The 25,974-nt window shown below is 50.6% G+C and overlaps 6 protein-coding genes and 1 non-coding gene across 7 annotated transcripts; 4 read left to right on the forward strand and 3 right to left on the reverse strand.

The window, feature by feature from the left end:
- Nucleotides 1-312: 312 nt before the first annotated feature.
- Z519_07048 (uncharacterized protein) lies at nucleotides 313-2,874 on the forward strand (the record flags this gene model as incomplete). The annotated part of the gene is made up of 1 exon (XM_016764784.1): nucleotides 313-2,874. The coding sequence occupies one exon, from the start codon at nucleotides 313-315 to the stop codon at nucleotides 2,872-2,874; it is 2,562 nt and encodes an 853-aa protein (XP_016618734.1).
- A 359-nt stretch (nucleotides 2,875-3,233) lies between these two features.
- Nucleotides 3,234-5,804, forward strand: Z519_07049 (uncharacterized protein; the record flags this gene model as incomplete). Its single annotated transcript, XM_016764785.1, has 1 exon — nucleotides 3,234-5,804. The coding sequence occupies one exon, from the start codon at nucleotides 3,234-3,236 to the stop codon at nucleotides 5,802-5,804; it is 2,571 nt and encodes an 856-aa protein (XP_016618735.1).
- A 387-nt stretch (nucleotides 5,805-6,191) lies between these two features.
- Nucleotides 6,192-7,025, reverse strand: Z519_07050 (uncharacterized protein; the record flags this gene model as incomplete). The annotated part of the gene is made up of 1 exon (XM_016764786.1): nucleotides 6,192-7,025. One exon carries the CDS (start codon nucleotides 7,023-7,025, stop codon nucleotides 6,192-6,194), a length of 834 nt encoding a protein of 277 aa, XP_016618736.1.
- Nucleotides 7,026-8,363: 1,338 nt separating this feature from the next.
- On the reverse strand, nucleotides 8,364-8,842 carry Z519_07051 (uncharacterized protein; the record flags this gene model as incomplete). The annotated part of the gene is made up of 2 exons (XM_016764787.1): nucleotides 8,364-8,739; nucleotides 8,823-8,842. The coding sequence occupies 2 exons, from the start codon at nucleotides 8,840-8,842 to the stop codon at nucleotides 8,364-8,366; spliced, it is 396 nt and encodes a 131-aa protein (XP_016618737.1).
- Nucleotides 8,843-19,432: 10,590 nt separating this feature from the next.
- On the forward strand, nucleotides 19,433-20,323 carry Z519_07052 (uncharacterized protein; the record flags this gene model as incomplete). The annotated part of the gene is made up of 1 exon (XM_016764788.1): nucleotides 19,433-20,323. One exon carries the CDS (start codon nucleotides 19,433-19,435, stop codon nucleotides 20,321-20,323), a length of 891 nt encoding a protein of 296 aa, XP_016618738.1.
- A 578-nt stretch (nucleotides 20,324-20,901) lies between these two features.
- Z519_07053 (uncharacterized protein) lies at nucleotides 20,902-23,610 on the forward strand (the record flags this gene model as incomplete). Its single annotated transcript, XM_016764789.1, has 1 exon — nucleotides 20,902-23,610. The coding sequence occupies one exon, from the start codon at nucleotides 20,902-20,904 to the stop codon at nucleotides 23,608-23,610; it is 2,709 nt and encodes a 902-aa protein (XP_016618739.1).
- A 2,231-nt stretch (nucleotides 23,611-25,841) lies between these two features.
- Nucleotides 25,842-25,954, reverse strand: Z519_07054. Its single transcript has one exon. It is a non-coding gene; the product is annotated as a tRNA-Ile (tRNA).
- Nucleotides 25,955-25,974: the final 20 nt, after the last annotated feature.

Genomic DNA, 25,974 nt, shown 5'->3' on the forward strand with positions numbered 1-25,974 from the left:
CTTTCCATGCCAAGGGCACATGTCCGTCCAGAACAACAACTACCTCGTTTATGAACATGGAGAGGTCAAATCGCTACTCCATTTCCATTCGCGACTCTAGCATCCCAGTCTATAGCACAGGCTAGAGATGAGGACCGAGTCCTCTTTCAACCTACCCTGTCCCACCCTTGCAACCACGAGGCCGTTGCTCAGCCTGATCTCGCGTCTGACCCCAAGAGCCTTTCAGACCTTCCGCTAATACGCTCATACACGATTGGTTGAAAGCTTTTATCTCGTCTCTAGCTCCATTGACCCATCCGTGTATCGAGGGTGATGAATAGGCAACCAGGACATGCACTTCGTCATTCATTGGAGGAGGCCGTCGAGAGCATCTATGAGGTCAATGCGACTGACTTGCTCCTATGCCCTTTGGCGCAGATTCAAGACACGGATCTGAGATTATGGAAATTGAGACTAGCGTGTACACCACTTCTGACAGGCGTACACCATCCGACACAACATTTTGAGAAACTCGACCGGCAGCTCTCGCTTCTTTTGCCACGGTCCGATGGCCTTGTCAAGGGGTCCCCGCGCCCAGTCGGCACTATTCTGTTTGATATGTGCTCCAAGTCGGAAAATTTGCTCTCGCGCTTACCGCAAGTCCCCCAGCGTAGTTTCTCGCTTCCTCTGAATAGCGGTTTGATGCGGAAGCAAGGCACTACCCTGTGGGATAGTATCAAGAATGGTAGGTGGGCAGCGAGGTATATTGTGCCAGAAGCGCAATCCCACTTCCGGACACAAAGCTCAGAAGATGCAGAATCGGCTCTCAAACTAGTCACCACGTTGCAAGATTTCGCCTGGGACAATCTGTACGTGACTACACGTGTTGACACCAATTCCCTATATCTGGCAGCTGTTTTCGCAAATCAAGGCTCCCTCCCTGATCTGCGTCTCGCCCAGAATTCCCTCGAATATGTCAATCTGCTCTCTGAACTGTTTGACGAATATCAGAGCATATGTGACGCCGCATCTTTCGGGATCCAAGCACCGTTTGAGGATGACTCGGACGAAGGCCGTGCATTGAAGGACGCCTTGTTCCCTCAGGAACGCGACGATCACGAACAGGGAATGGCGATCGTCAAGGTTTTTCTCTGGTCGGCTTGGCAGCGCTCTGTAATGCTTCATTTCTATTATGTGATTGGAGTTCAACTCGCCCATGGGTATTCATCTACCTGGAACACTCTCCTAGCTGTTCGAGGCATCCATGAACTGGAGAATCTCTCCAGAGATGCATATCGCGGCAAGTGCACTGACTATCTGTGCAACTGGGCTTTTGAACTTCTCAGAACAAGTCGCACATCTGTTGGGCTTGATTTTCGCCGGATGATTGCACGGTTCGATGCTCACTTCGGCGGACGGCATGGAAGGTGCATCAAGGACTCGATTCAAACGTGTGAAGGTGGTCAGCCAGAGACTTGCCAGAGGTTTACTGCTGCAGAAGCCGCTGTGCAATCAGCACATTCGTCTGATTGCAACAAGCGATGCTGGAGAATTATCTGGAACGCCTCTTCATACTACGAGTGTCGGAAGCCCGCGGCTATTAGGGTAGTCGAGGATTCTGCATCCTTGGGCTACGCTCCTGTTTCTTCTCAGACGCTGGCAATTTCTCACGTCTGGAGCCATGGACAAGGCGGTCGTCCGGAGACTGGTATCAACACCTGTCTACACCGACGGTATTGCCGTTTGGCCCGTCAATTTGGGTGTGATACGTATTGGATTGACGCCGCATGTATTCCAAGTGAGACCACTCTACGACGGCAGGCCATCGACAGCATCAACGATATCTTCGCCGCGGCAAAGGTAACCCTGGTTATTGACATGGATGTCCAATCCGTCGATGTAACACTACCAAACCCGAACATTGCAGAGATCGAGACCCTCGTCTCTACGCTATTGGTGAGTGATTGGACTGTCCGTGGCTGGCCATTGCTGGAAGGCATCCGTGGCAGTCGTGCGATCTGGCTGCTTTCCAAGGACGACGGAGTCCTAAACCTTCGTCAAGCCCTCGTCATCTTACACGAACGCGGTGCGGTCGACATTGCTGTTCTGCTCGGGAGCGCGCAACATCTGATCCCTCACTCGGATCCGGCGTCTAGGAAGACCGTCGAAGAAGCAGGTTATCTCCTCAGTCAACGCCACACATCCTGGCCTGAAGATGTTATCATTTGTTGGACTTTGCTGATCAAAGCGCGTGTGAGAAGACAGGCAGCTGATCTCTGGAGGAATGAGAAGCGAGTCAGAAGTGGATATATTTTGTCGAGCGCTCCACGTGTCAGCATGATCAAAGGCTTCAGTTGGGCGCCCCAAACGCCGTACATTCGACCGGTCAGGAGATCTGTTAGGCTTGAAGACGGGAGGAGGCAAGAATACACAGTGAGATTTCCGTCATATGATGGAGAGGGTAGCCTTTTTGCCGACATCACAGAGGAGGGATTGCGCGGAAAATGGCGCGTTGTGAAGGTTGATCGCTCCCTACTAGAAAATAATAGGGAGTTGTGCTGCGAGCTGACGCCCACCCCTGAGGCATGGGTGGATGACGAGATGGATCTCGAAAACGCTGAATTGATATATGCTCATCCGGACGACGCACTGGCTTGGCTTACGATCGAAGAGTTACTTGACCAAGGAGCCCAGGTAAGGCTTCTCAGAGCAGCGGCTGAAGATGGTGTGTCTCCGGCCGTCGGCAGCAGCCTGCGAGGGGAAAATTTTGGACTGGTTGCGGCAATTTGTGCCAGCTTCAACCAAGGCTTATGGTGGGAATGGAAGGGGGTATACTCCTGGCAAGAGAGTGAGAATTATCAAGGATGGGAAGTCGACGAGATGTTGATCGTTTAGAAGCTAATCTCTTTCCTTCTGCATATTGGAACCGCTCAGGCCGACAGCAAGGTTGGGAAGTGAAACGCTCTATTCTATATAGCATATAGAGTGGAATACCATCGCCTAGAACATATGAAGTGAAAGGCAGAATGAGCAACTCCGTAAAACCTGCGGGCTGGATGAATCTTCAGTGTCCGAGGGGGAAAGAATAGGGAGGAAATGGCCACAAAAGGGACGAGGCTGCGGAGCTCGGTTGATTTTCGGCAAAACTCGATCCCCCGTCTGGGAGACTTTTTCCTCGCCGCAATCCATCAATCGAACGGTGCACCATCCTCGACTGTCTGACTATTGTGCAGTAGAGACCCGTGACTTTCTCTATGCGCGGCATCTGCCAGCTGTCTCGAAGATGGCACCAACAATTCTGTCTGTCTCCGAGCTTCGTGGGACATCAGCTCTGCCTGCAACATCTTCAACCGGTCCGCCAGTATCGCCAAACCGCTCGATCGCGCCCTCTTCCTCCTCACAGACCAGTCACCGCGCCTCTGGGACAGCCGGACATTCATGAATTTGAACAGCAAGGCGAGGATGCGTCCACAAGACTTCCGGTCCGCGACCTTCTAGATGATGAAACGCATGCTCTAAAGGCAGAGTTGAACAAATTGGATCGCGAGCTTGCGGTCATGCGAGAAGGACCCTTCGGACCCAACAGCCAGTTCATGCGATCTTTCTCTGTCGATGAGAGGGAGGAACTACTGAAAGCACTCGAAGAAGAGGGTGTCATGCCTCCCGAGGATCTGGATCTGATATCCGATGAAGATCTGGACGAGTTGGCAAAAGAAGAAGAGGGCAAGAAACAAGCCACGACGCCCAAATCAGCCCTCAAGGTCACCCTTAGCATCCCCATAAGAGATAAAATCTATGTCAAGCGATTTAACGCGGCATTGGAATCCGCTCAAGAGAAAAACGACGAGAAGGTCTATTTTACATTGTGGAAGTGGTATCTACGTTGCCAACAACACGTTCCGAATTTTACCATGATACTGCCCGAGGATGTCTGGCATTTCCTCTGGAAGTCGCAGAGCACTATTTATTACAGGCCCCGGCACCTTCAGATGTTGGGCAAGGATATGATTAAAGCAGATGTTGCACTCGAAGACAAAGAGTGGATTGAATATATCGATGCCCTGCAGGCTACCGGAAATATTGCCGCTGCGATTGAAGCCTGGGAATCACAGAGGCCTCGGTTAGGTCTTAAAGACGATCTTGCTGAACTGTTCTGGGTTACCGGTGTCCGGCTTTATGTGCAACTTGGAAAGCCGCAGAAGGCGCAGCGTTTAGCATTCGAATGCTACGACCACACCACCATGATTGACCCGGAAGTTCTTGTCATGGTGATTGCTGCATGGGCCAAAAGTCAAAGCCCTTCTGCTGCGTCCAAGACATGGTTCTGCTACCTAGAGCTGCGCAAGAGGCTCGAGGGCAGGGAAGACCAGAAGACGACTTTGGATGTTTTGGGCCGAGTCAGTAGCGCCTTACTCGACGCCGGTCGTATTGAACTTGCTCTGGCGGTCTTCAAAGACATGTTCATGCTTACGGCCAAGTCGCCGACCGATTCTCTAAGAGTTTTTAGAGAGCTCAGCAAGGAGGTAAGCCACGCTGAATCACCGACTGAGGACCTCGTCAATCAGATCGGGCTTTCTTCACTGGCCATATTTCCCCGAAGCTTTCACAACAAATATTTTTTCGCTGCTTGGATCAAGTGGCTCCTTGGTGAGGGGAGGACGGACGAGGCTGCTCTGGTGGTTGACCTCATGTATGAACGTGGGATCAGACCCGATGCTGGGCCTTTGAACGGCCTTGTAGCGGCTTGGTTTCGTCAAGGTTCGCCAACTGCCCGCCAAAAGGCCGAAGAGACTGCATGGGCCATGATACAATCCCGAATTGAACTGGTCCAAAAGCGGCTTTCAGAGGCAAACGATACCGCTGTAGAAATCGCCCCCCAGACCGAGCCCCGACGGCTACCTTTTTTCCTCAAACGGGGCGCGCCAGCTGCAACCATTGAGACATTTTCCATCTTGCTACAGCACTACACTCGCCGATCAGATTTGGCAAATGCCAGTCATCTTACCGACGTCATGACCGGTTCGGCTCAGATCAAACCGAACTCATTCATCATGAACCATTGGCTTTATGCTTCACTTCGATCTGGCCAGATCGCAGATGTCTGGAAGAAATACTCGACATTGAGGCAATCCATCTCCCCTGACCTCGAGACGTATGCGGCCCTCTGGGACACGGCCAAGAACTGTTATGCATACCCTTACCGCCACCAAGGAGAGTTTCCCGCTGCGCGAATGCTCTTCGCGGAGATGCAAGAATGGTTCGGCGGACTCGACCTCAAGAAGAAATCTGCCGCCAGAGCTGACTTCTCTTCTGAACTGTACGAACAGATCATCCGCTGTTTCTGCCTCTCCTCGGACCCGCAGGGCACCGTCTGCGCGCTATATGGTCTCCGCGAGTCTTTCGACATGTTGCCCCACGAGGAAGTCAGTCGGTTGATCATTATGCAGGTAGCTCGCTCCTTCGCATCCGACTTTGCACCACTCTCGGCCCGCGCTCGCGGCTTGCGAATGAAGAAGAACCTACAGTATCAAAGCGCGGTGAAGACTCTCACGGAGATTGTAGTCGCAATCAGCGATAAAATGGTGCAAGAGAGGGACGTCGATCCCGAGGCGGTGGAGCAGGTTGAAAGCCAACCCGCAAGGGAGCTTCGACTCGACGTGTTATCTGCGTTCCTGTGCCTCGTGATCGAGAAGAGAGCGAAAGGCGTGGCTGCGGCAGACGTGGCACAGGAGGTTCTTCGCGTTGCGGACCAGATGAAGATGTCGCCAATCCCTTCCGAGGCCCTGGTGCGGCGTGATTGGAGCGACATTGAAGTTTCATTGTAGCGACAACTTTTTGTTTGATCGATCATTCTGCGCTTGGGGAGCGAGTCATGGCCTATAGAGAAAGGGATGCTGCAACCAGATGATTGCCCATTGGATATTCTCCGTTGTACTGTTGAGACTTGTATTCATAAACTGTATCGTAGCGCGTGTAGAGAGCATGAGCCCACCTCCACCAGAATTCTTCCCCCTTCCCGACTCCCAAACAAACAAAAAAAATAAAAACTAAAATTAAGGGTTCCTCTATGAAGGCGGAACGCGGAAAATGCTGGATTTCTTTCTTGCTAGTGTCTGTTTCGCAGACTCCAACCCTTCCAAAAGGCCAGGAAAAGGGACAAGGGCAGGGACAGCGGAATCAATATCGTACATGAAATGCCTGGGCTTTGATTTTCATTTCTTCCCTTTCTTCTTCTTGTGTTTACCGCCACCACCTCCGCCGCCTGGTCCGCTGGTCGAGATCTCGGCGGCGGGCGTCTCGACTATGACACCGTCTTCATCGCTGCTTGCCGTAGCGGCTTTGGCGGTCACCTTTTCTACAGTGACCTGCTCAGAAGGAGCAGAAGGAGTAGAAGAAGCAGCAGAATTAGCTGTAGCAGCGGGCCTTTCACCAGCTGCCACATCTGCTGCAACCTCACCGCCCATCAACTCCCGCCTGGCCATCTCTCTCTGCTTCTCCCACCGCTCCTTCTCCCCCGGCAGCGTCTTCCTGATGGCGTCCAACTTGTCCCTCAAAATCTGGTTCTGCACCATCTCGTTGGCGCTCTGGAAGATGTGATGCCCCCACGTGCCCGGCGTGCCGTTCGGCCCCCCCGATCCACTCAGGGCGTTTGCTTCGGCGACCACGTCCTTGATTTCGAGTTCGAGCTCCTGCTCCGCGCGCTGCAGTCGCTGGAATATTTCGTCACCCACCACGCCTCGCTGCAACAGGGCCGCCAACGCGGGCTTCCGCACCCGGATTTCCATTATTCGTCGAATGTCGTCGCACGCCCGTGCCAGGAGCGCGGCGCGTAGTACCGAATCAGGCACTTTTGTATTTCCATCGTCCTGCAGATGTAATAGGGAGAGGTAAATGTTGCGGGTCGTGTGAGCAGGGAAGTAGGGCGCCAGGCGCAGTTTCTTCTTGACTTGTCTTTGGCGGTAGAGATGGGAGAAGGTGGCCATGCTACCGATCAGGATGGAGAGATAGGCGATAGGGATGAGGAGGGAGAGTGAGAGGAACCGCATCTCGGCTCCAAGGTCGCGGGTTGGGCGCAGTGTGCGCGAGTTTGAGTGGAACCGGAAATCGAGGGCGGGCACACTGGGATCCCCTTATATTGCGCTCATGAAGCGAAAGGTTGTCGGGTCTTTCTTCGTCTGGCAGGCCTCACAAGGTTCAGTTACCCGGTCGAGTGGAGGCAGAAGGTAGCTTTAAGGGACTACCGCGAGCTGGAAGTAACCGATATTGGCAGTGTTCGAGGTTCGAGTTGGTAGAACACGCAGGTCATCTGCGAAGAGGACACTCGTGCAACTTGAAAACTAATTAGTTGGACGAGGGACCCACGGGACCCTATTGGGCCCTTATCGATAACGGGAGGAAAATCTTGGCAAATTTGTTCCATTGGACAGTGCCACCCCCCTGAACACTCAGTACCAGCCTCAACCCCAGCCTCAGCCTGATGGATGAGATGTCCAAAGTCTCTACGAAAATTCGATGCATAGAGGGAATTATTTTCGAGTTCTCTATTTCTTCAACTTCTGCTCCCTTGTCGCCTTCTGAATTAGAGTATGTGTACGACACTTTGATATCCTCGTAGGTCTTGTCACCCTTCTGCGCAAACTTGACGACGTTGGAATGATCCTTGTCTGGGGGTATCACTCTCATTCTCTTCCGGCAGTCCCAGAATGGCAGAATTAGGCCCGGCTGCCATTACAGGATCACCATCGCGGCGGACCCTCCCTGACTAGGGTCCCTGTTAGTCTCCCAACGACCCAATTTTCCCAGAGGGCGATTGATGCCGAGAACGTACCTTTCTTGTGACAGTCTCTGTCTTTCGCGTCTCGATGAAAATGTAAACTTACTTCCCTTTGATCATGCCCGGAAATTGCCCTCTCTGCCGCGTGCGGACTACGATAAGTTTCTAGGACTTGGTGCCAGTTAAGTATAATTCGACGTTCAAGTGGTTGGGAAAAAAAAAAACCTTCGTAAGCACTAGGCGTCCGTAGCTACGAGTGACAAAAATGATGGGCCTTGTGGATTTTAACTTGTTAGTTTAGTAACGGAAGAACCGTCACCCTACCGACCTCTGCCGAAGTTCTGATGTTGTTCATTGTTGCGTTGAGTCTCTGTCTGACCAAAGGGTTCGTGTCGCGGATGCGTCATCCCCTCGTCAAAGATATTGGAACTTGTAGCCATAGATGAAGATGCGGTAGTTGAGTATATTTGCGGGTAGAGGGTCCTTGAGCTATATTCGCGGTTTCAGACTTACTGAGTTAACTTCCGTGCAGATGGTCATAAAGGATATGGATGGTAATAATGGTATAGATCGGGATTAGCTTTGGTCTATGAGAGATGACCTAGTTTAATTACTTCTTGGTAACGATGTTTTCTTCAGATTGAGGTTCGTATAACTGTGCTGTCCCAATGAACTTGATGTTGACATCCACTGACGACTCTCCATCATCATCACCGTCACCAGATAAAACCTCGCGATCACTGCTCTGCATCATAGCCAGATATCGTCCGGGGACTGGATCACAGAAGATGACCAACGCTGTTCCTGTCTTGCCGGTCTTGGAGAGAGAGCTTTTGACTAACAAGCGAGCGATGTCCTTGATAGCGAATTTGACGCTGGTTCTGTTAATATTCCCAGTTTTCTTCCGTATGATATCTGTGATAACTTTGGGGATCGGGATCTGCTCTGCAGGGTCGCGTTTCGAGCCCCGAATACGGCCACTCTGTCTGATTTTAAACGCCTGTCCACCCAGTCACTCGGGGACACTTTACGTGTTGTATGACTTCCACTCACTCAGCAGGTGGTTCACTGGAAGCTGGACGTTGCCATGGCTCTCGTAATCCACCACGTCGTACTTGTTCCGTCAAGCTTATTCATTGGGCAATAGAGTGTCACTCCTAGCGGTATAGGTGCAAGGCGGTCTCCGAACATAGCTGAACCCCGACTGTCAATGCTTTTTGCCCACTGAAGTCAGTGGCAGCGCTTCCTCGATTTAACTCACGATTTGCTGATATATGACCCTCCGCAAATTCTGTGCGGTTGTTGCAGGTATGGCCCTGCCTCCCCTGAAACTGACTCGGTCGGTTGGAAACGACTCTGAGCGATAGTAGACAGATATTCTTGCAGCATGATCATCCAGTTAATCGGCATCAGTTCTCTCTCAATGATATCAGGAGAATTGGTTCTTAGTACGCGAGTCGCATAGGCAAATTCCCCACGCACTCTACATTCAGCTGTCGCCAATCCTTATGCAGCTTGTTCTCTGCGTTGAGTAGTCAGACGTTTCGCTCAATCCGTCGGTCGATCTTCCGGCACCATATCAAAAGGAACTCGTGAGTCTGATGGCCGTGGCAATCAAGGCGGCTCCCGTCAAGCCTCAAACGTTCCAACTCAATCTCAAGTCTTTCGATCATTAGGTCAAGCATTTGAATGCTGTCGTTGCGTCTGGATGAGTTTGACTTGTTGCCATCGGAACTGAAGCACGGCGTAACTTTTGTGTGATCGATGGACTTAAATCAGGCGAGTCTAAAACGAGGCTCGCTTTTTGGTCGGGCAAGAACAATGACTCAGCTATATGATGCTTAGAAGACAGTGAGTGCGTGTTGGAACAAATTGACTCAATTCGGCTGTTGTATCTTAGTTGATATAGATAGAGCCGTTGATCTCATCTCTAGCTGTCACAGCACTCTCTATTACATGCGAGCAGGCTGAAGCTGAGAAGGTGGGCTCGGCACGTAGCTCGAAGTTCATTTGAATTTTGATCATATTCTAAGGGCCGTCTCACGCTGGTAGAAGAAGATATGTCAACATAAGAACCCGAAAGATGGAGGAGAGCAGAGCACAGGGATTTGGATGGCAGGAGAGAAAGAGAAAGGTGGTGGTGGTTTAAAAAGGGCTGAAAGGGGGCTTCTGTTAGTTTGGTGTCGAGCAATATAGCCAATGGCAGTTTGCGTAGCTGTTGTCACAGACCGAAAGAGGTTAGTTCCTGGCTCTGACATCCGAAAGAGGTAAAGCGGCAGTGACTATCATAGCTTGCGGGACGTTGGGCAAAATGTCTTAATGGGTCAACTACCCAGATGATTAACCCATTATTTCACTTTAATCGAAGGCACTTCTTTTTGTTCTCAACCATTCATAACGCTGTATGGATATCTGGAGAATGCGGCAACCGCTGCGAATGCGAAAATGTTCTAACGCTGATACTAGTGTAACGGAGCACTTCAGGGTTCGGCTTGCACATGCAACAACGCACAGGGGCCTGTCCGGCAGGTCGGAAATCGAGAATGCCTTTCTGCTCGGCGCTGGCAAAACAATACCTCCAGCAACACCACCCACGGAGAGGCGATGTCTAGGACGACGAGCGCCTAGCACGGCGGCGGCATTTTGGGGTGAGAAAAAAAAAGGGACATCACTCAAGGATAGGTGGACGGCATCAAAAACGTAGAATACTCTGTTCAAACTGTAAAGAATGGCACACTGCCAGCACTGTGAGCTGTCCAGCACTCCCCCTAGCAATAGCATGATCTTTCTCTGCATAAACAGAGCCAATGTTAGTCCTTTTTGGTTTGACATGTGACCAGCCAAATCTCCTTCCTGCTACCCCTATCCCAGCCCAACACAGCCATTTTGCCTTGTTACACTAGTGCTCTGGGCCAAATACAGCACTTGTAGGTATTTCCATCCAATATACCGAGCAGTCCACCCACAGCCAGACGATTAGTCCGGAGTCGATGGAGGGCCCAACTTTCGAGAACCCAGGGTGCCCGTTCTTGGGACGCGTATGGGTGCCTGCGGTGGAAGGGCGAACCGAACTCGGCAAGACCATGAGAGTGGCTTACACCAAGGTCTCCCATGATAACAGGCATTCGTCAACTTCTGATGATAACAATACCTTCGATACCCCAGAGCACTGGCGCGTGATAAGGGCAAACGTACAGCCTACGTAGGCGAGATAAGAGGTCCAGGATGAGACAGGCCCTCTCTCACGGAGCTCCCCCTGATTTTTGGTATCCGCCCTCTGTTCACTGGTGTCATATATGATCCGCACTTTTTTTTCCCTTCACTTCGTACACCAATAGCTATCACGCTTTAGGTGCTCCAGCACCCGCAATACTGGCGTCTAGATGGAGTTCTTGCAGCACGGTCCACCGGTCTTGCCCGATCCGTAGATCCCGTTCGCACCAGTTGTCTTTCTCCGAGAGTAAGAGGAAGCGCCACGGCCGAAGGGCGTCGTTTGGGTCGATGGTTCTCGAGGGTAAAGCCTGTTCCGGGCGTGTCCGCAGGGTCCCTACCCCGTGTCCAATTCACGTCAACGCTTCTTCGACTATCTGACGCAGGGAGGATCTACATCGTCCTGTGCCTATTCCTGGGGTGTAATACTTGCTGAGTATGCATCGTCTTGGCAGAGTCACTAGTACAGGGGCGGGGTTGTATCACTCTCAGAGTTCGAGTGGTCATATTCACTCGTTTTTGATGGGGCCAATATGAATTTCGAGTGAAATGGTCCGGAGTACATGGAAGGAGCGAGGAGATAATTAAGGAGCAACCACGCCGCCCACATATAGTGAAGAATCTGTTGGACGAAAGGCTTGTGGTAAGTAGATCACCGATCTTCGCCTAACGTTGTTGGAGTTGACCCCATGATCTTCTCCAATTGGCCAGGGGCGGAGCTGGATTCTGGCGTGCCTGGGACAGGGGCGCAGATGGGGATCCAACCTCCCTTGGCCCGCTCGCTGGAATTTTGCGAGTTGCTAGATCTCGACCAGGGTGGTCGTTGATGCGGTATTGTCGGCCTTGGTGCTCAACCCACGCATAGTCCACCACCACCTGGCTACTTGTGATCAATTCGTTGGTGGGCGATATGACAGAGCAGACAACGATGGCATGGTATGGGACTGGCACGTGGGGCCTGTCCTTTTTTTTGGACTCGAAATGAGCTGGGGTGAAGCGAGGTGCATTGGTTGTCGTCCATAGCTGTCTATGGCTAGCCCATTCCAGGGCAGGGTTTGGATTGATGGTCCATCACTGCTTTCAGTCTCTCTTAGGGCCGTAAATCTTTCTTTGTTTTTTGTCGTTTCCTCGCTGGGCTAGTTATTTTTTCCCCTAGCACGGGCTCATACTCCACAGGGGGTGGGTGGCGGGCGTATAAGTTTATTTAGGAATGTGGTTTCGTAAAGAATAAACAGTCCTTCGCTACAACAATATACTCAGCTGTCCAGGCACGTAATGTCAACAAGTTCACCTTCATACAAGCTACAGAGGGGACTCAGACACCTCTCTTTTCCCCGTCTGATGAGGTTGCGATATGGTGGATGCAAGTGACATTTGTATGGCCTCTTGTGCTTGCCCATGTGCTTTCTCCAAGCCTTGACCTTTGTGAACGTTTGGTGAAAATGGGTCGTTGGGAGGTACAAGATTGATAGAGAGCCACATTTTGCAGGCAGGACGCTGGCAACCCTTAACTGCTGGTTTCTCACCAACAAACGCCGTTCCGCTAGAGTGTAAGGTGATTCTTCGGGTTCTTTCGCCTGTGAGGTTCGTGTTGCATCTGGGAAACCAGCGTCCTGGCACCATCCTTTGGTGTGGTGTCTTCGTTAGCAAAGGAATCCGATTAATATTCATCAGACTCACGGCCAGTTCTGGCCCGTAGGCCCAACTCCTATGACGTGGTTCTTGAATAGCATCGTTCTATGCCCGCGGCTTGGAGAAGGGTGTGAAAAGGCGACTTGGCATTTCGTGTTGTTCTGCCTTGTTGGGTCAGGTCTACGGAGAGGGCTAAACCAGCAATCTCCGCCAGATAAAGACCAAAACCATGCTATCAAGAGACAGCACATCGCATACGCTACGAGACGGTGTGCCACCAGCCCTCAAAATTGAGGGAACTCCGTCCACGACAATATCTGGGATGTCTAATGGCCCGGGTCATATTTGTTGTCCTCGGCCACCGGGAAAAACTCCATGTTACTCAGTAGATCCTTTTCGGAGAGGCGCCAGTAAACCTCATAGAGGTCGTCGGCAATCGGCTCGACGATGATGTGCTCTCCTGCGAGACCATTGTCGAAGATTTTCCAGTCGAACATCTTTGGGAGGATTGGTAAAGGTTTTGAGCTCTTGAGTGTTTGAAAGAAGATGTGAGAGGTCCTAGTAAAATGTCTTGTGCCTCCCAGATGAATTCCTCACCCAAGGTCGCAGCCTAGGATCTCCTGGATTTCCTTTCGCCCAGTATATGTTTCGAGTAATATCACTCCCAAGGACGCAACGAAGCATATCGGGATTGGCGTTGTTTAGAGAGAGGTAAATGTCCTATAATATGTTGAACGGATGGGTCATGTCAAGGAATATGAAGCATGAGAGGCCTCCGTGGTTGTCGTTCGGGACTCAGCGCTGGCTTCAATAGAGTATGCATTTGAGTTAGGATACAATAGGCGGGTAGTCTCCCGCCCCCTTTCTTAGATTCTGGTATAACTATCCCGAGACCAGCCTTGATGTACTTACATGGACTCTTAGCTTCGCCGACGGACGTGGAGCGGGATGGAAGAGATAGGATACGAACATAGTACATCGATTCCGACACCTCGTGGGGGATCTTCTGGTTGCCAGGTCGCCGCTTCCAACCGGCGCCAAAGTTGGTTCACATTTGCTTCACGTAGGATAGACTCAGACGTACCTTGCCGCCTTGCACAATACCCTTCATGAAATGTTTCGCGGACCGTAAATCGTAGGGACTGGCACCACGGTTTCGCCTTACATACCTACGTAGCGGAGTGACCCTTTGTCAGCAAAGGCCAGTACGGCCGTTGGGCGAGGATGCACTTACTTATCCTAAAGGTCGGTCATTCGGTGGTAGTTCAACTCGGTCCCAGATTCAATGGGTTTACTGACGCGGTCGCCATTCACGTCGACGTTTGTAATGAATTACCAGCCATTCTCCTCGGCTTCATTAAAGACTTCGGCCGTAGTTTTCTTTCTCTTTAGCATTGGGAACAATGAGTAGGACAGTGAGCGGTGGAGGGCGATAAGAGATTAAGGAAAGAAGAGCGCTAAGGGAAAATGAAAAAGAACACGGCTAGGGGGGGGGGGGGGAAGTACAGTACGACGAAAGACGAATAAGGTACGTTTGGGCGGTGAGAAGACTGAATGAAAGGAGTGATTCGCACGAGGGGTAGAGGGAGCGCAGAGGTGCAGAGGCGGGAGTGACGAAGGGAGAAAATGTGAGGACTGAGAGAGGGAAAAGAAGAGAAGCATTGTGCAGTACTATTCAGCAGAACGGGGGATTTAGTTGACCCTATTTAGCAACGTAGCAAGGAACGTAGTAGGGCACGTAGTAGGGCATCCTCTTAGGGATCCCACCTTTCCCATCTTTCATTAGGGCCCGAACGGGCCATCATCGATGTAATCGGGTAAAGTTATCACAAGGCTAGGTGTGGGCGCGTGTGAGACTAGAGCTTAAACGGGAGCCTCACTAGCACGTGAGGGAGTAAGGCCGCGTAAGGAGGGAGGCGAGGAAGCACGGCAGGAGTAGGAGGGAGTGGAAGGGGAGCGCGAAAGAGAGAAAGAGAGTAGAAGGGAGCGGAAGGGAGAGCGATTCGACTAAATAGGTGTTAGTGTGGGAGTAAAGCGGCGGGGGATGAGTCAGCGGAATGAGGGCAGGAGATAATAGTTCGGGGATTATATATATATAGATTGGGATCGCGCTTGAGAAGTTCAGGAGCCGCCGGAGCGGTGACTCACACAGACCGAGTATGAGGCTATACTCGTCCACAGTGTGTATACCGCCCTCTTTTGCGGAGGTCATCCGAGTGAGCTGTGGGTTTCAGGGCGTCCATGCGATGGATAGGCTGGAGTAGAGGTAGAAGAGGCTATATCGTTCGACTTGCAAAGAGGGAGGGGTTGCCTGTACTGCAGCTCAAGTTATGGTTGCAGAGACAGTCAACTGTGTCGCCTGGCACCAAGGTGAGATTTAGACTGATGGCCGTCCGGTATTGAGGGGACGACTAGCAAAGTGTGCTATCACAAAGCAGGATTTGCTCTCTGAGAATCAGTGGTCGCCATAGCTGTCGATCATTTTGAGGGATCAGCGAGTAGCGTTGACGCTCGGAGGGATCTTGGCTTCCTCCTAAGTTGCATCTGCCCGAGAAGAAGTTCCCAAGGAGGAATTCAGGAGTACTAGCACCCCACGCCACGGTAAGGAGCCTCTGCTGCGAAAGTTGTTGGTGTCGTGCGGTGTTGACAGAGCGGTTTGAGCAGTCAACGCGCTGCAGAATCGAGGAATGGGAGGTTGTTGAGGGTTGTATGGGAAATCCGTTTGGGGCATAGTCCCTCGCTAGGCGCCCCGCCGCTTTTAACAACTACTTATACTCTCGGCACAGCGAGGCCGCACCAACACGTCAAGCTAAGCGTTTGATGGCACCGCTCTTGGACGCCCTCCCGCCCTTTGGAGATCCAGGAAAGTAGGTAGAGCCGCGTACCTTGGCTTGGACTGAACGTGGTTTCGTGGACTCTTGCACCATCGTATCTACGGAAACTCTACTGGGTAAACATTTCACCTTGCTCTCGTTTTTCTCTCGCACGTTCAGTGATTTTGCAATGTGGCATTTGATTAGGATTGAGCCTTGGACCAAGTACCAGACAAATGGAAAAAGTCCAAGGATGGCGGTCGTGGATGGTGCTCCTTCATCAACGATGTCAATGCGCCTGTGGTTGTCGACGGGAATAAGCAGCAGGATGATGTCTATTCGATTACAATCGCCTTCATTGTCCAAGGACCAGATGGAACGCAAAGGTGTGCCGCGGTCCGCACCTGACCATAGGATGTCAGTACGGCGATATCGAAAGACGCGTGGGTTTGAGTGTCGACATACATTATTTCGCGGATACGGGCGAGCCTGCAGCTTATTCATGTTCGTACAACCATCTCGAAACGACCTGCGGTCTTCGGCAGTGCATGAGCAGATCGCAGCGTGGCATGCTAGTTGCCAGCTTCACACAAAGTGCAGGATGGTCACTGACCGTGTCTTACCGATCATATCGATCCGGTTTACACCGAGCCTTTGCCTTGTCCATACTGATGGACATAAAGGTCGATATGTCTGTCTCTCTTACTGTCGGAACGAAGACTTCAGACAAGAGCCACTGCAGTCAACGGAGCTGACATGAGGGAGACTTTGATATTCTCAACGACTTGTATCTATCATCTGCCGCATTTGCCTAACAAACACTCAGATGAAAGGGTGCATGGGTTAACCCGAGAGATCCATATAGATCTTAGCTGTCAACGGCTTATTTTTGCCCTCCACCGTTTCCCAGCTTGCTCTCCTCTGGTAACCACAGTCCGTATGTATTCATGCAAATGAGATGATGGCTGGAACAATTTACCCTTTCCTTATCTAGCGATCCATTCAACCTTGAAATGGACGTTCAAAGAACAGCCACGGGGTCATGTTCAATCTTCACAGGGCAAGCTGTTCAGTACTGCTCTTTTCGCGAGATCGACACGTACTTTTTTTGCATTGCGCCTCAGGGTGAATATGCTGCTTTTCATGCAGGCTCAACCGCTTAAAACCTATATCGGTCGCCGTCTTCAATCTTAGTTCCCTGCACAGAATTCCAAGTCTCTCTTTCCGTAACTACATACATAGGAGGAACACCAGCCATCTCGTGCTGATGGAAACCCTAGTACTCGTCTGGAAGCGGACGCACAATCACTAGCAAAGAACACTATTCGAGTAGAAAAAGTTAGTCGCCGGAGGGTGCGCGTGGGTGTGCCCAGCCATATTTCCCATTTCCGCTGGTCATGAGTTTCATTCGCTGAGGGCGAGACCGGCACAAGCTGTCCGCTCTGCTTTGATCGCGTTCTTCTTGGATGGGCAAATTTTCCACCTTCGGGTCCTGCTACCACTTTCGCCAGACAAAGATCAAGTGTCCCGTACATTTCATTCATCCTGGGCCGGCGCCTATATATGGATTTTGTTCCACAAGACCTGTTCATCGACATCATCTGACACCTACGTTCTCGCCAGTCATGGCCACGGAGAGTTAGATGTGAGGGTAGAAAAAACAATCCATTCCAAATTTCAGCAATGGTCGATTCCAGATTTTGTCTTTGTGCTGATAGCACCAAGATCCGCTATTGGTGCTATCAAGGCGTAGGCTAGCAGCGCCCCGGCACAATGGGATAGATGTGCCATGCGCGATGACCTGTTGTCATGGCCAAAGCCATCTCCCGTCTCCAGAGAATGTGCCAGTCTCATTATCATGAATACGCAGTGGACAAGCTGGTCGTCCGCGGTGGACCAGTAGTGGAGCCCGTTCACGTAGGAGGATCGGTTGAAAATCTCAACCAGCCCTTCCTGATCCGCCCAATATCGCCAGGGTGTATTGTTTTTGAAGCTGACATATTCTTCGTTATATGCCTGGGAGCACTTTTTGGGAAGCCAAAGGTCAGACAGCTCGTCAAAAGGGCAACCACGAGAAATAACTTCTGAAACAGAAAATCTGCAAGGAGATGGTTGCGTTCCCCTCCTGGCAGGATGAATCAGAATATAATAAGATCGTGTAGCTGAAGCCGCGCATAGAAGCAACAAGGCTACAAGATATGTGGCCTTGCTGATTATTGTTCGTCTTTTTTCCGAGGTTGTTGGACGTTCGAAAATATCTGACCGCCATTTTGGCCAAGGCGGTGTCGTTATGAGAGGTTGGGAGGTGAATCAATTTAAATTGTGTAATGTTGGTATCATAAGTAAATCAAGAATTATGTGCACCGAGCAACCCGTTGCACAGAGGAATTTGCGACTTGTGGACGGGTAGCAACCAGTCGATGGCTGATCTTAACTACTCCGTACTAAATCCAAGATCTAAGATGATTAGGAAGTACTTCAAGTTTTAACGATTCGCCTGGCAGTAAGGTTCCACTTGTATGGTTGTTGTTTCTGGGAGCTAACCCTGTTGGGTTCTGAAGGATCTTTGTCGGACCGAAAATATAACAGTCAACCAGTAGGAACTAGAACCTCCTTAGAGGGTTCGACTTGTGATTGCTGTTACGTTCACTTTCCTTTCCTAGGACGGAGTAATTCCTTCAACCGGGCATATCCAGGGGAATGGACCCCCTCTCCGAAACGGTTGCAGACAAGGTCACGCAACCCAGCTCCTCTTCAGGTAAAAACGGCTTCATTGGACCAGCCTGATTAGGAAAGACATGACACTGCGGTATCTTGACACTCACTAGGCTCGTATTCAAGCCTCCCTGTCAGAGATACAACTTCTCTTCCTTCTCAATCAATCAGTCAATTTATGGCCCCGGATTGGTTCAACAGGTTCTTCATCAACGACATTAGGATTCCCGTAGTGGTGTCTCGGGCCAGATACAAAAAGTTCCTATTGGCCCTTTTATATGTTCTGTTAGGTTCAGACACTGATGTTTGGGAATTAAGGGTTACAAGTTCGTTTCATGGACCTAGAATTATCCTCGAAGATCGACTTCCAGGGGGTGGGGAGGTGGAAGAAAGTGTCGAAAAGACAAGAGGCATTTCACATTCTCCCTCCTCCTTTGATGTATAAATCTTCGGTATGCTCTCAAACTGTTCTTCGTTTCTTCCTTGAGAGATCTCCCTCGTTCTTTAAGTATTGTAACAAGACAATGCGGCTGTGCCGTGCTGGGCTGGTAGAGTGGTAGCAGGGGGAGAGTTGTCTAGTCACATGTCAAACCAAAATGGGCGGGTAGGGGGAGTGCGGAACAGTTTGCAGTGCTGGCAGAGTGCCATTACTTACAGTTTGAGCAGAGTATCATGAATTTCATGGCCTTTTGGTGCCGTCTACCTAGTTCCTGAGTGTTTTTTCAGTCCTGTCCTGCTCCTCGATGCCGCTGCTGTGCTAGGCGTGTGTTGTCCTAGCCGCCGCCTCTCTGGGTGGTGTTGGTGGTGGTGGCGGTGGTGGTGGTGGTGTTGTCTTGTCAGCGCCAACCAGAAACGCGTTCTCGATTCCCGACCTGCTAGACAGGCCTCTATGCGTTGTTGCACGTGGATGCCGAACCCTGAAGTGCTCTGTTACAATACTAATACTTGAAAGACGTTATACTACAATGCCAATAAATTAAGCCAGCGTGACGAGGAATTGATCATCTCACGAGATAGTGGGAATGAAATCCAGAGTTTGGTTGCGATTTTCTGATTGTGCTCCTGTTTCACGGACTGCAGGGAGGTTGAAAACGCTCCTGAATCTCTCAGCCTCGGGACGGACGGTGTAGTTACACGGGACGGCAACGCTTTTCTCGAAACAGGTTAGTGCCGCTTAGTAGTAAGCTCTTCTTGGCCAGCAAGGCTGAAGCTGCAAATTCCAGCTTGTAAACTTTGATAAGTCTTCCTGTTCTTACTATTCAGCCAACTACTTCAACAGCCCCGTAATATAAGATAACGAGTCTTAAGAATGCCTCGTACCGTGCTGATCACTGGCTGCTCCGACGGCGGCCTTGGAGCTGCCCTCGCAATCGCCTTTCACAAAAATGGCGATCGCGTCATTGCAACCGCACGAAACCCCGCAAAAATGGCCTCTCTCAAGGCCATGGGTATCGAGACTCTGCAGCTTGACGTCCTCTCAGATGACTCCATCAAAGCAGCAGTCCAAGCTACTTCCCAATTGACGAACAGTTCCCTCGACATCCTGGTCAACAATGCCGGACAAGGATACAGCACTCCACTTCTGGATGCCTCGATGTCTGAGGTCTCCAAGCTGTTTGAACTAAATACTCTCTCCGCTCTCCGCATGAGTCAACTGTTCTTTCCTCTTCTCTGCAACGCCAAGGACGGTGCTTTACTTGTGAACCACACTTCTTGCGCAAGCGTCATGCCTGTGCCTCTTCAAGGCCCCTACAGTGCCACCAAGGCTGCCCTTGCTTCTTTATCCGAAGTGCTACGGCAGGAGCTACAACCCTTCAACATTAAAGTCATCGACCTGAAGACCGGGACCGTACGGTCGAATTTTTTTGCCAATGCTTCATCGTCAGGAGGCTCTTCGGAGGGTATTTTGACACTACCCGAAGACTCGCTCTATCTGCCTGGCAAAGAACCGGTCGAGAAGTTTATGCGGACGGACATCAATATTACTGAAATGCCAGCAGATGAGTGGGCCACGAAAGTTGTTCGAGACTTATCGAAACGGCATCCTCCCATCCACGTGTGGCGAGGAGCAAATGCGTTACAAGTATGGCTGTGTTCGTTTTTGCCCGTGGGGATCCTTGATGCAGTACTGAAGAAGATGACGGGATTAGAGGTCGTTGAACAATACTACCGTGGTTCCAAGGCGCAGAAGACAAAATAGATGAACGACGGAACGGCTGGGTTTCTTCCCTCGTCGGTATACCTCTAGCTTTCTCGGACAATGGACGTAAATTCTTCTCGCGAAGACCCAGGCTCAATCCTCTAGATTAGTACCGGAAAGTGGTTGGGGATTAGCCAGCTAGAGAAGTACTCTCAACACTATTAATGGGATGGGCAATTACCAACGATAATCTGCACATATAAAGAAGATTCATTTAGAAGCAGTGGGAAATTTTACGTAAGTGTCCACTTGCTGCAAGAAGCAAAACGAAGAGCAGTCTCAAGAGCATCGCAGTTGCCAATATCCGAGTGATGCACATCTACTTTCATTGGTTTATTCTGGGAGACACTAATTCTGCCCTAAACTGTATTTCGGCCGATAGTTGTGACAAGGCGAGATGGGTATCGTTAACTTGCTGTGGTGGAAAAATGTGGCCGCTCTGAGACTATCGATAATTCAGCCGTACTCAGCCTCGTCTATCGGCATACCTTCCTCATCCCACGCAGCCGAAACTTTTTTGACTGCGGCGACTCTATTTCGAGAGTCCCAGTGCGTAAATTTCTCCAAGTACGTCCGAAATGGCGCCCTCGCAGCTTAAGCAGTTAAAGGCATCTTTACACGAGAGCGGCGTCCTTGGTCCTCAAAAGTCAAAGAAACAGAGAAAATCGAACTCCAAAGATGCGCAAAAACGGGCACAGCGCAATGCCGCTCTCGAGGGCATTCGAGAACGATTCAATCCCTTCGAGGTCAAGGCACCTGCCCGAAAGGCAAAGTATGAATTTGTCAATGCAAACAATACCAAACCCACAGTCGGCCGGCCGGGCGTCACACGTGGCCTAGGTGAAGAGCGGCGGCGAGAGACGTTATTGAAAGAGATACAAAGTCGCAACAAGGTGGGCGGACTGCTCGATCGACGGTTTGGAGAGAATGACCCCACGATGACCCCCGAGCAAAGAGCAGCCGAGAGATTTGCTCGTCAGAATGAGCGGAAGATGAAGAAGAATTCCATGTTCAATCTTGAGGATGACAGCGAGGAGGGAATGACGCTTACACATGGCGGAAGATCACTTGACTTTGGGGATGGTGCCGAAGATGACTTTGATGATGATAACGTGCAGGACTTGGAAAATGCAGACGGAGATTTTGATCAGGATGATAGACCTCGGAAAAGGCTGCGCCTCACCGAAACCGGCGATGTCGATGACGAAGAGGATGATGGAGAAGGTCTTCCGCAGAGGAAGAAGACCAAGAATGAGGTGATGAAAGAAATCATCGCAAAGTCCAAAATGTACAAAGCCGAGCGTCAAGCTGCAAAGGCAGACGATGACGATCTTCGAGCGGAGCTGGACAAAGGCATGGCCGATTTCTACGAAGCGCTTCGAGGGCAAAAGGTCCCGGACGAGCAACCTCTGCCAATATCGAATGCGGTTGTAGAGCCGCACATGGATCCTTCTCGTGCTGCAATGTTGGCAGGAAAGAGCAGGGAAGAAGCAGAGAAGGAGTATGAGGCCAATCTCAGACAGCTGAAATTGGAGACTCGCTCAAAACCGAGCGTACGGACCAAAACTGACGAAGAGAAAGCCGCCCAGGAGGCCGCTAGACTCGAAGAGCTCGAGCGCAAGAGGATACGCAGGATGAAGGGCGAGGCGGAGAGCTCCGAGGATGAAGAAGATGACGAGGCAGGACCAGACGAAGATGTTGATGTCGACGATGCGGAAGCATTTGGCCTCTCTGCTCCCGACCTCGATACTACCCATAAGAAGGAACTCGATGTTGAAGATGAAGACGAATTCCTTCTTGATGACGACTTAATCGCTTCGGACTCAGAACCTGAGATGGCCAGCGAACAAGATTCTGAAGAATCCGGATCCGACAGCGACGTTCAGGACGACGGCGATGACGATTTCGTCAACGGGCTGGTCTTGCCACAGGAGGTTCAGAGCGCAGCAAAGACAGCGACCAAGACTCCAACCAGCAGCAAGCTCGCTTACACTTTCCCCTGTCCCCAGACACACGAAGAATTCTTGGAAGTGGTTAAGGACTCCGAGGTCGCAGACTTGCCAACGATCGTGCAAAGAATACGTGCCCTCTACCACAAAGGTCTCGCCGAGGGCAATCAAGAAAAGCTGGACACTTTCGCTGGTGTGCTAACCCATCATATTGCGTTTCTTGGGAACACGGACAATCATGTCACATTTGCTGTTCTCGAAAGCCTCCTTCGACACTTACATTCAATGGCAAAATCATCGCCGGAAGCAGTCGGCACTGCTTTCCGCACACATCTCCAAAACATTGCTGATGAGAGGCCGCTTCAGTTGTCCCCTGGAGACCTTGTCATCTTGACCGGCGTCTCGACTATCTTCCCAACCTCGGATCATTTCCACTCTGTAGTGACGCCCGCAATGCTCACCATTGGACGGTATCTTGGGCAGAGCTCGATACAATCTCTTCGGGACCTCAGTACTGGGGCTTACTGCTGTTCGCTTGCACTTCGATACCAGCGACTTGCAAAAAGATATGTTCCAGAAGTGATCGCGTACGTTACCAATGCTTTGGCTACCCTTTCACCGACACCACTACCGGAACAAGTCGATGTCGGCCACCTGTTGGATGTTCCCATCAGACTGCCTGCAACACCACTACGGGTGAAATTGACCACTGCGATTGTACCAGAGAAGCTATCGTTCAAAGACTTCATCATGGGTCAAAGTGATGATAATGAGCCTACACAAGGCCTTGCTCTTCTTAACATTTTCATCCGTCTAGCAGCACAAGCCGCCTCACTCTGGAGCCAAAAGTCCTCATTTCCTGAATTTATCCAGCCTTTCGTCCACGCCCTCAGCTACTTCGAACGTCAACGCAAAACGCTTCCTTCGCGAACTCTCAAACTAAGCAGCACCGCGCTCTCTACCCTCCTTGCCCTCCAGTCCGCATCGATCAAATTACGAGTCCCCCTTCTCTTACACAACCACCGCCCACTCGCAATAAAAACTTCCTTACCTTCATTCATCGAGAACTACAACCCCGACCGACACTATGACCCAGACCGCCAGCGCGCTGAGCTCTCTAAATTGAAAGCTGAGCATAAGAAGGAGAGGAAGGGAGCAATGAGAGAGTTGCGGAAAGATGCCAATTTCATCGCGAGACAGCAGTTGCAAGAGAAGAAGAGGAGAGATGAAGAGTATGAAAAGAAGTATAAGAGGTTGGTAGCGGAGATTCAGGGGGAGGAAGGACATGAAGCGAAAGCTTATGAGAGAGAGAGGAGGAAGAGAAAGGGAAAATTCTAGGGACTCAGTAGTAGCTAGGATATGGGGATGTCATTGCATCGCCCAACCCATCGTATGAAAAAATGTCACGGTTTTGGATGAACCCTTTCTGACTTTCTCCGTCGAGTTGTCTGCAATCGCGATCTTCGGTTACAATTGCCGGTTAGCTTCCATTGAAGTTTTGTTCTGCTTGATCTTGGACTTGACGCGAGGTCTTCTCGTAGTTCTTGAATTATATGTACCGTGCTCGCCTGGTCTTCAACTTTGGGCTGAAGAACGTTTCCCGAGGGTCTTGCTCAAGTACAATTTGAATGTGGTTTTCCCCCAATCAGCTGTCAAATGTTGCAGGCTTTCATTACCTCGACACTCGGTTTCAGATGAACGAGTCCGTGCTGTCTCGGCAATCTATCAAAAAGACGCGTCTATGCATTCATGAACAAGCTGAATCAACATTTAGCAAGCTACTCTATCAATGGGGGCTATTGTGACTGTCTGATCACAGATTTACGCGGTACAAGCTCGAGAATGCCCGAGGACGAAGCCACCACTCTGCCAGAAACAACTAACAGTGTCAGCACAGGGCAGGGTGCCGCTGTTGCTAAACAAAAACATGAGCTTTCAAAAAAAAAGTCATCTTCAGTCTAAGGGTGAATGATTTTCAGTTTTCAATAGTCATCAACATACCAAGGAAGATCACCTTACCAGACCGTGTCGCCTACATATTCCGTCCACAAGCTCACCAGCAACTGATACTTTATGACAATCATTCATCAATGGGTATGGATCATTGTGCGAAGCTGGACGCAAGGGGCCACATTGGAAGGATTACTCTTTGACAGCATCTCATCCCAGCAAAGGACCGATGGTCGGAATGCGAGCCACTCCCCTCCTTCCTATTAATGGCATTCAATGTTCCAAGAACGGTAACAACAAAAACCACTAACTCAAGCTACGGACTTCCGTCGAGGTGAATCGCGGTTTAGAGGGATCAACGGGGTTGTGGACAGTCCATCTTGACGATTTTCACTGATGGCTCTCTCGTATTTCGGGCCAAGATCTTCCTGAAACTCGATACAATATACAGTTCCTCACTTGGGTCCCAAGACTTCATTACCGTTGGGAAGCCATGGGGAGTCCAATGCGGCAGGACGGTGGGCGGCAGGGAAAACAGACCGACATATATCCTGAGTCGAACACGGGAGATGTTGACAGTGCAACTGTGTCGAACTAGACAAGCAACGACTCTCCGGTTGTCCACAATGTTTCCCCGTCCAGATAATTCTCTTCGTTGTATCACGATCACGCGATTTCCCAGTCTCAACAACAGTATTGATCGGAGCAACCCGTCGTGCAACACAGTGGCAGAGGAAGAAGAAGAGAAGTAGAAAAAGGACATGACCTATCTCCGAAAGATCTCGAAGACTGATGGCCGTACTCCCTCCGTCGTGGGCTTCTTTGATTCTTCCCTCCCTAAGACTCAGAGTGCTGTGTTTCTGAAGTATTCATTGATGCGCCCATGCCTGTAGTATTCGTGTTCATTACCTCTTGCTAACTTGGAATACTCACCATGGCTTCATCCTTACGCATATAAAATTTGTCCTCGAGGAGTCCTCAAACCCTCATTCACCGTTGAAATTCATTCACCTGGTCATCTGGCGCTACTTCTCGGCTACTACAGCTTACTTCTTCTTTCCACTCTGCTCTAGTCTCGCCAGCCTAGCATTTCAGATCCCTTTATCACGCAAGCTGCGGCCTGGTCAGAACGCCTGGTTGGAAACTAACGTCGCAAATAACACAAATCATTCCGGCCACACCGCCTTCGTCGTCTATGGGATGATGAATTGGCTAGGAATGGCTGCTCTGGGTCTTGCGTGCGGAAACGTTGCAATGGTCTTCGGTCAACTTTGGACAGCGCTATGCTTCATCTTCTGGGTGGTCACCAACGCATCAATTGGGCTTTACGCATTTGAATTGGCTCCGGGGTTCTCCAAGGGGGGATCCGCGTGGCCAATGAGGCAGATTGTATATGCAAGCCGCACGCTGTTGTTCAACAGCCATGACAGACTTGGGTTGAATTTTGGCATTCTGGGTGCTTGGATCAGTCTCGGGACAGTTCTGTGTCCGTTTTGTTGTTGGATTATGAGGTCGACAGGGGTAAAAAAAGGGAATCTGGGTGGATCGGCTCGGATGCACTAGATGGCAAATGTAAAAAGAAACTCATTACAATAAGATCAAATGTGAAAAAAAGAAAGTGATCCTGGCGAGACTTGAACTCGCGACTTTCGCATTCCTCGAAAGAGTCATACTGGATGCGACCGGAGCATACAATATAAGAACGACACGCTAACCACTGCGTCACAGGCTAGAGAATAGTTAGCGTTGAGC

This window comes from Cladophialophora bantiana, assembly GCF_000835475.1.
Source record: "Cladophialophora bantiana CBS 173.52 unplaced genomic scaffold supercont1.10, whole genome shotgun sequence".
Lineage (NCBI taxonomy): Eukaryota > Fungi > Ascomycota > Eurotiomycetes > Chaetothyriales > Herpotrichiellaceae > Cladophialophora > Cladophialophora bantiana.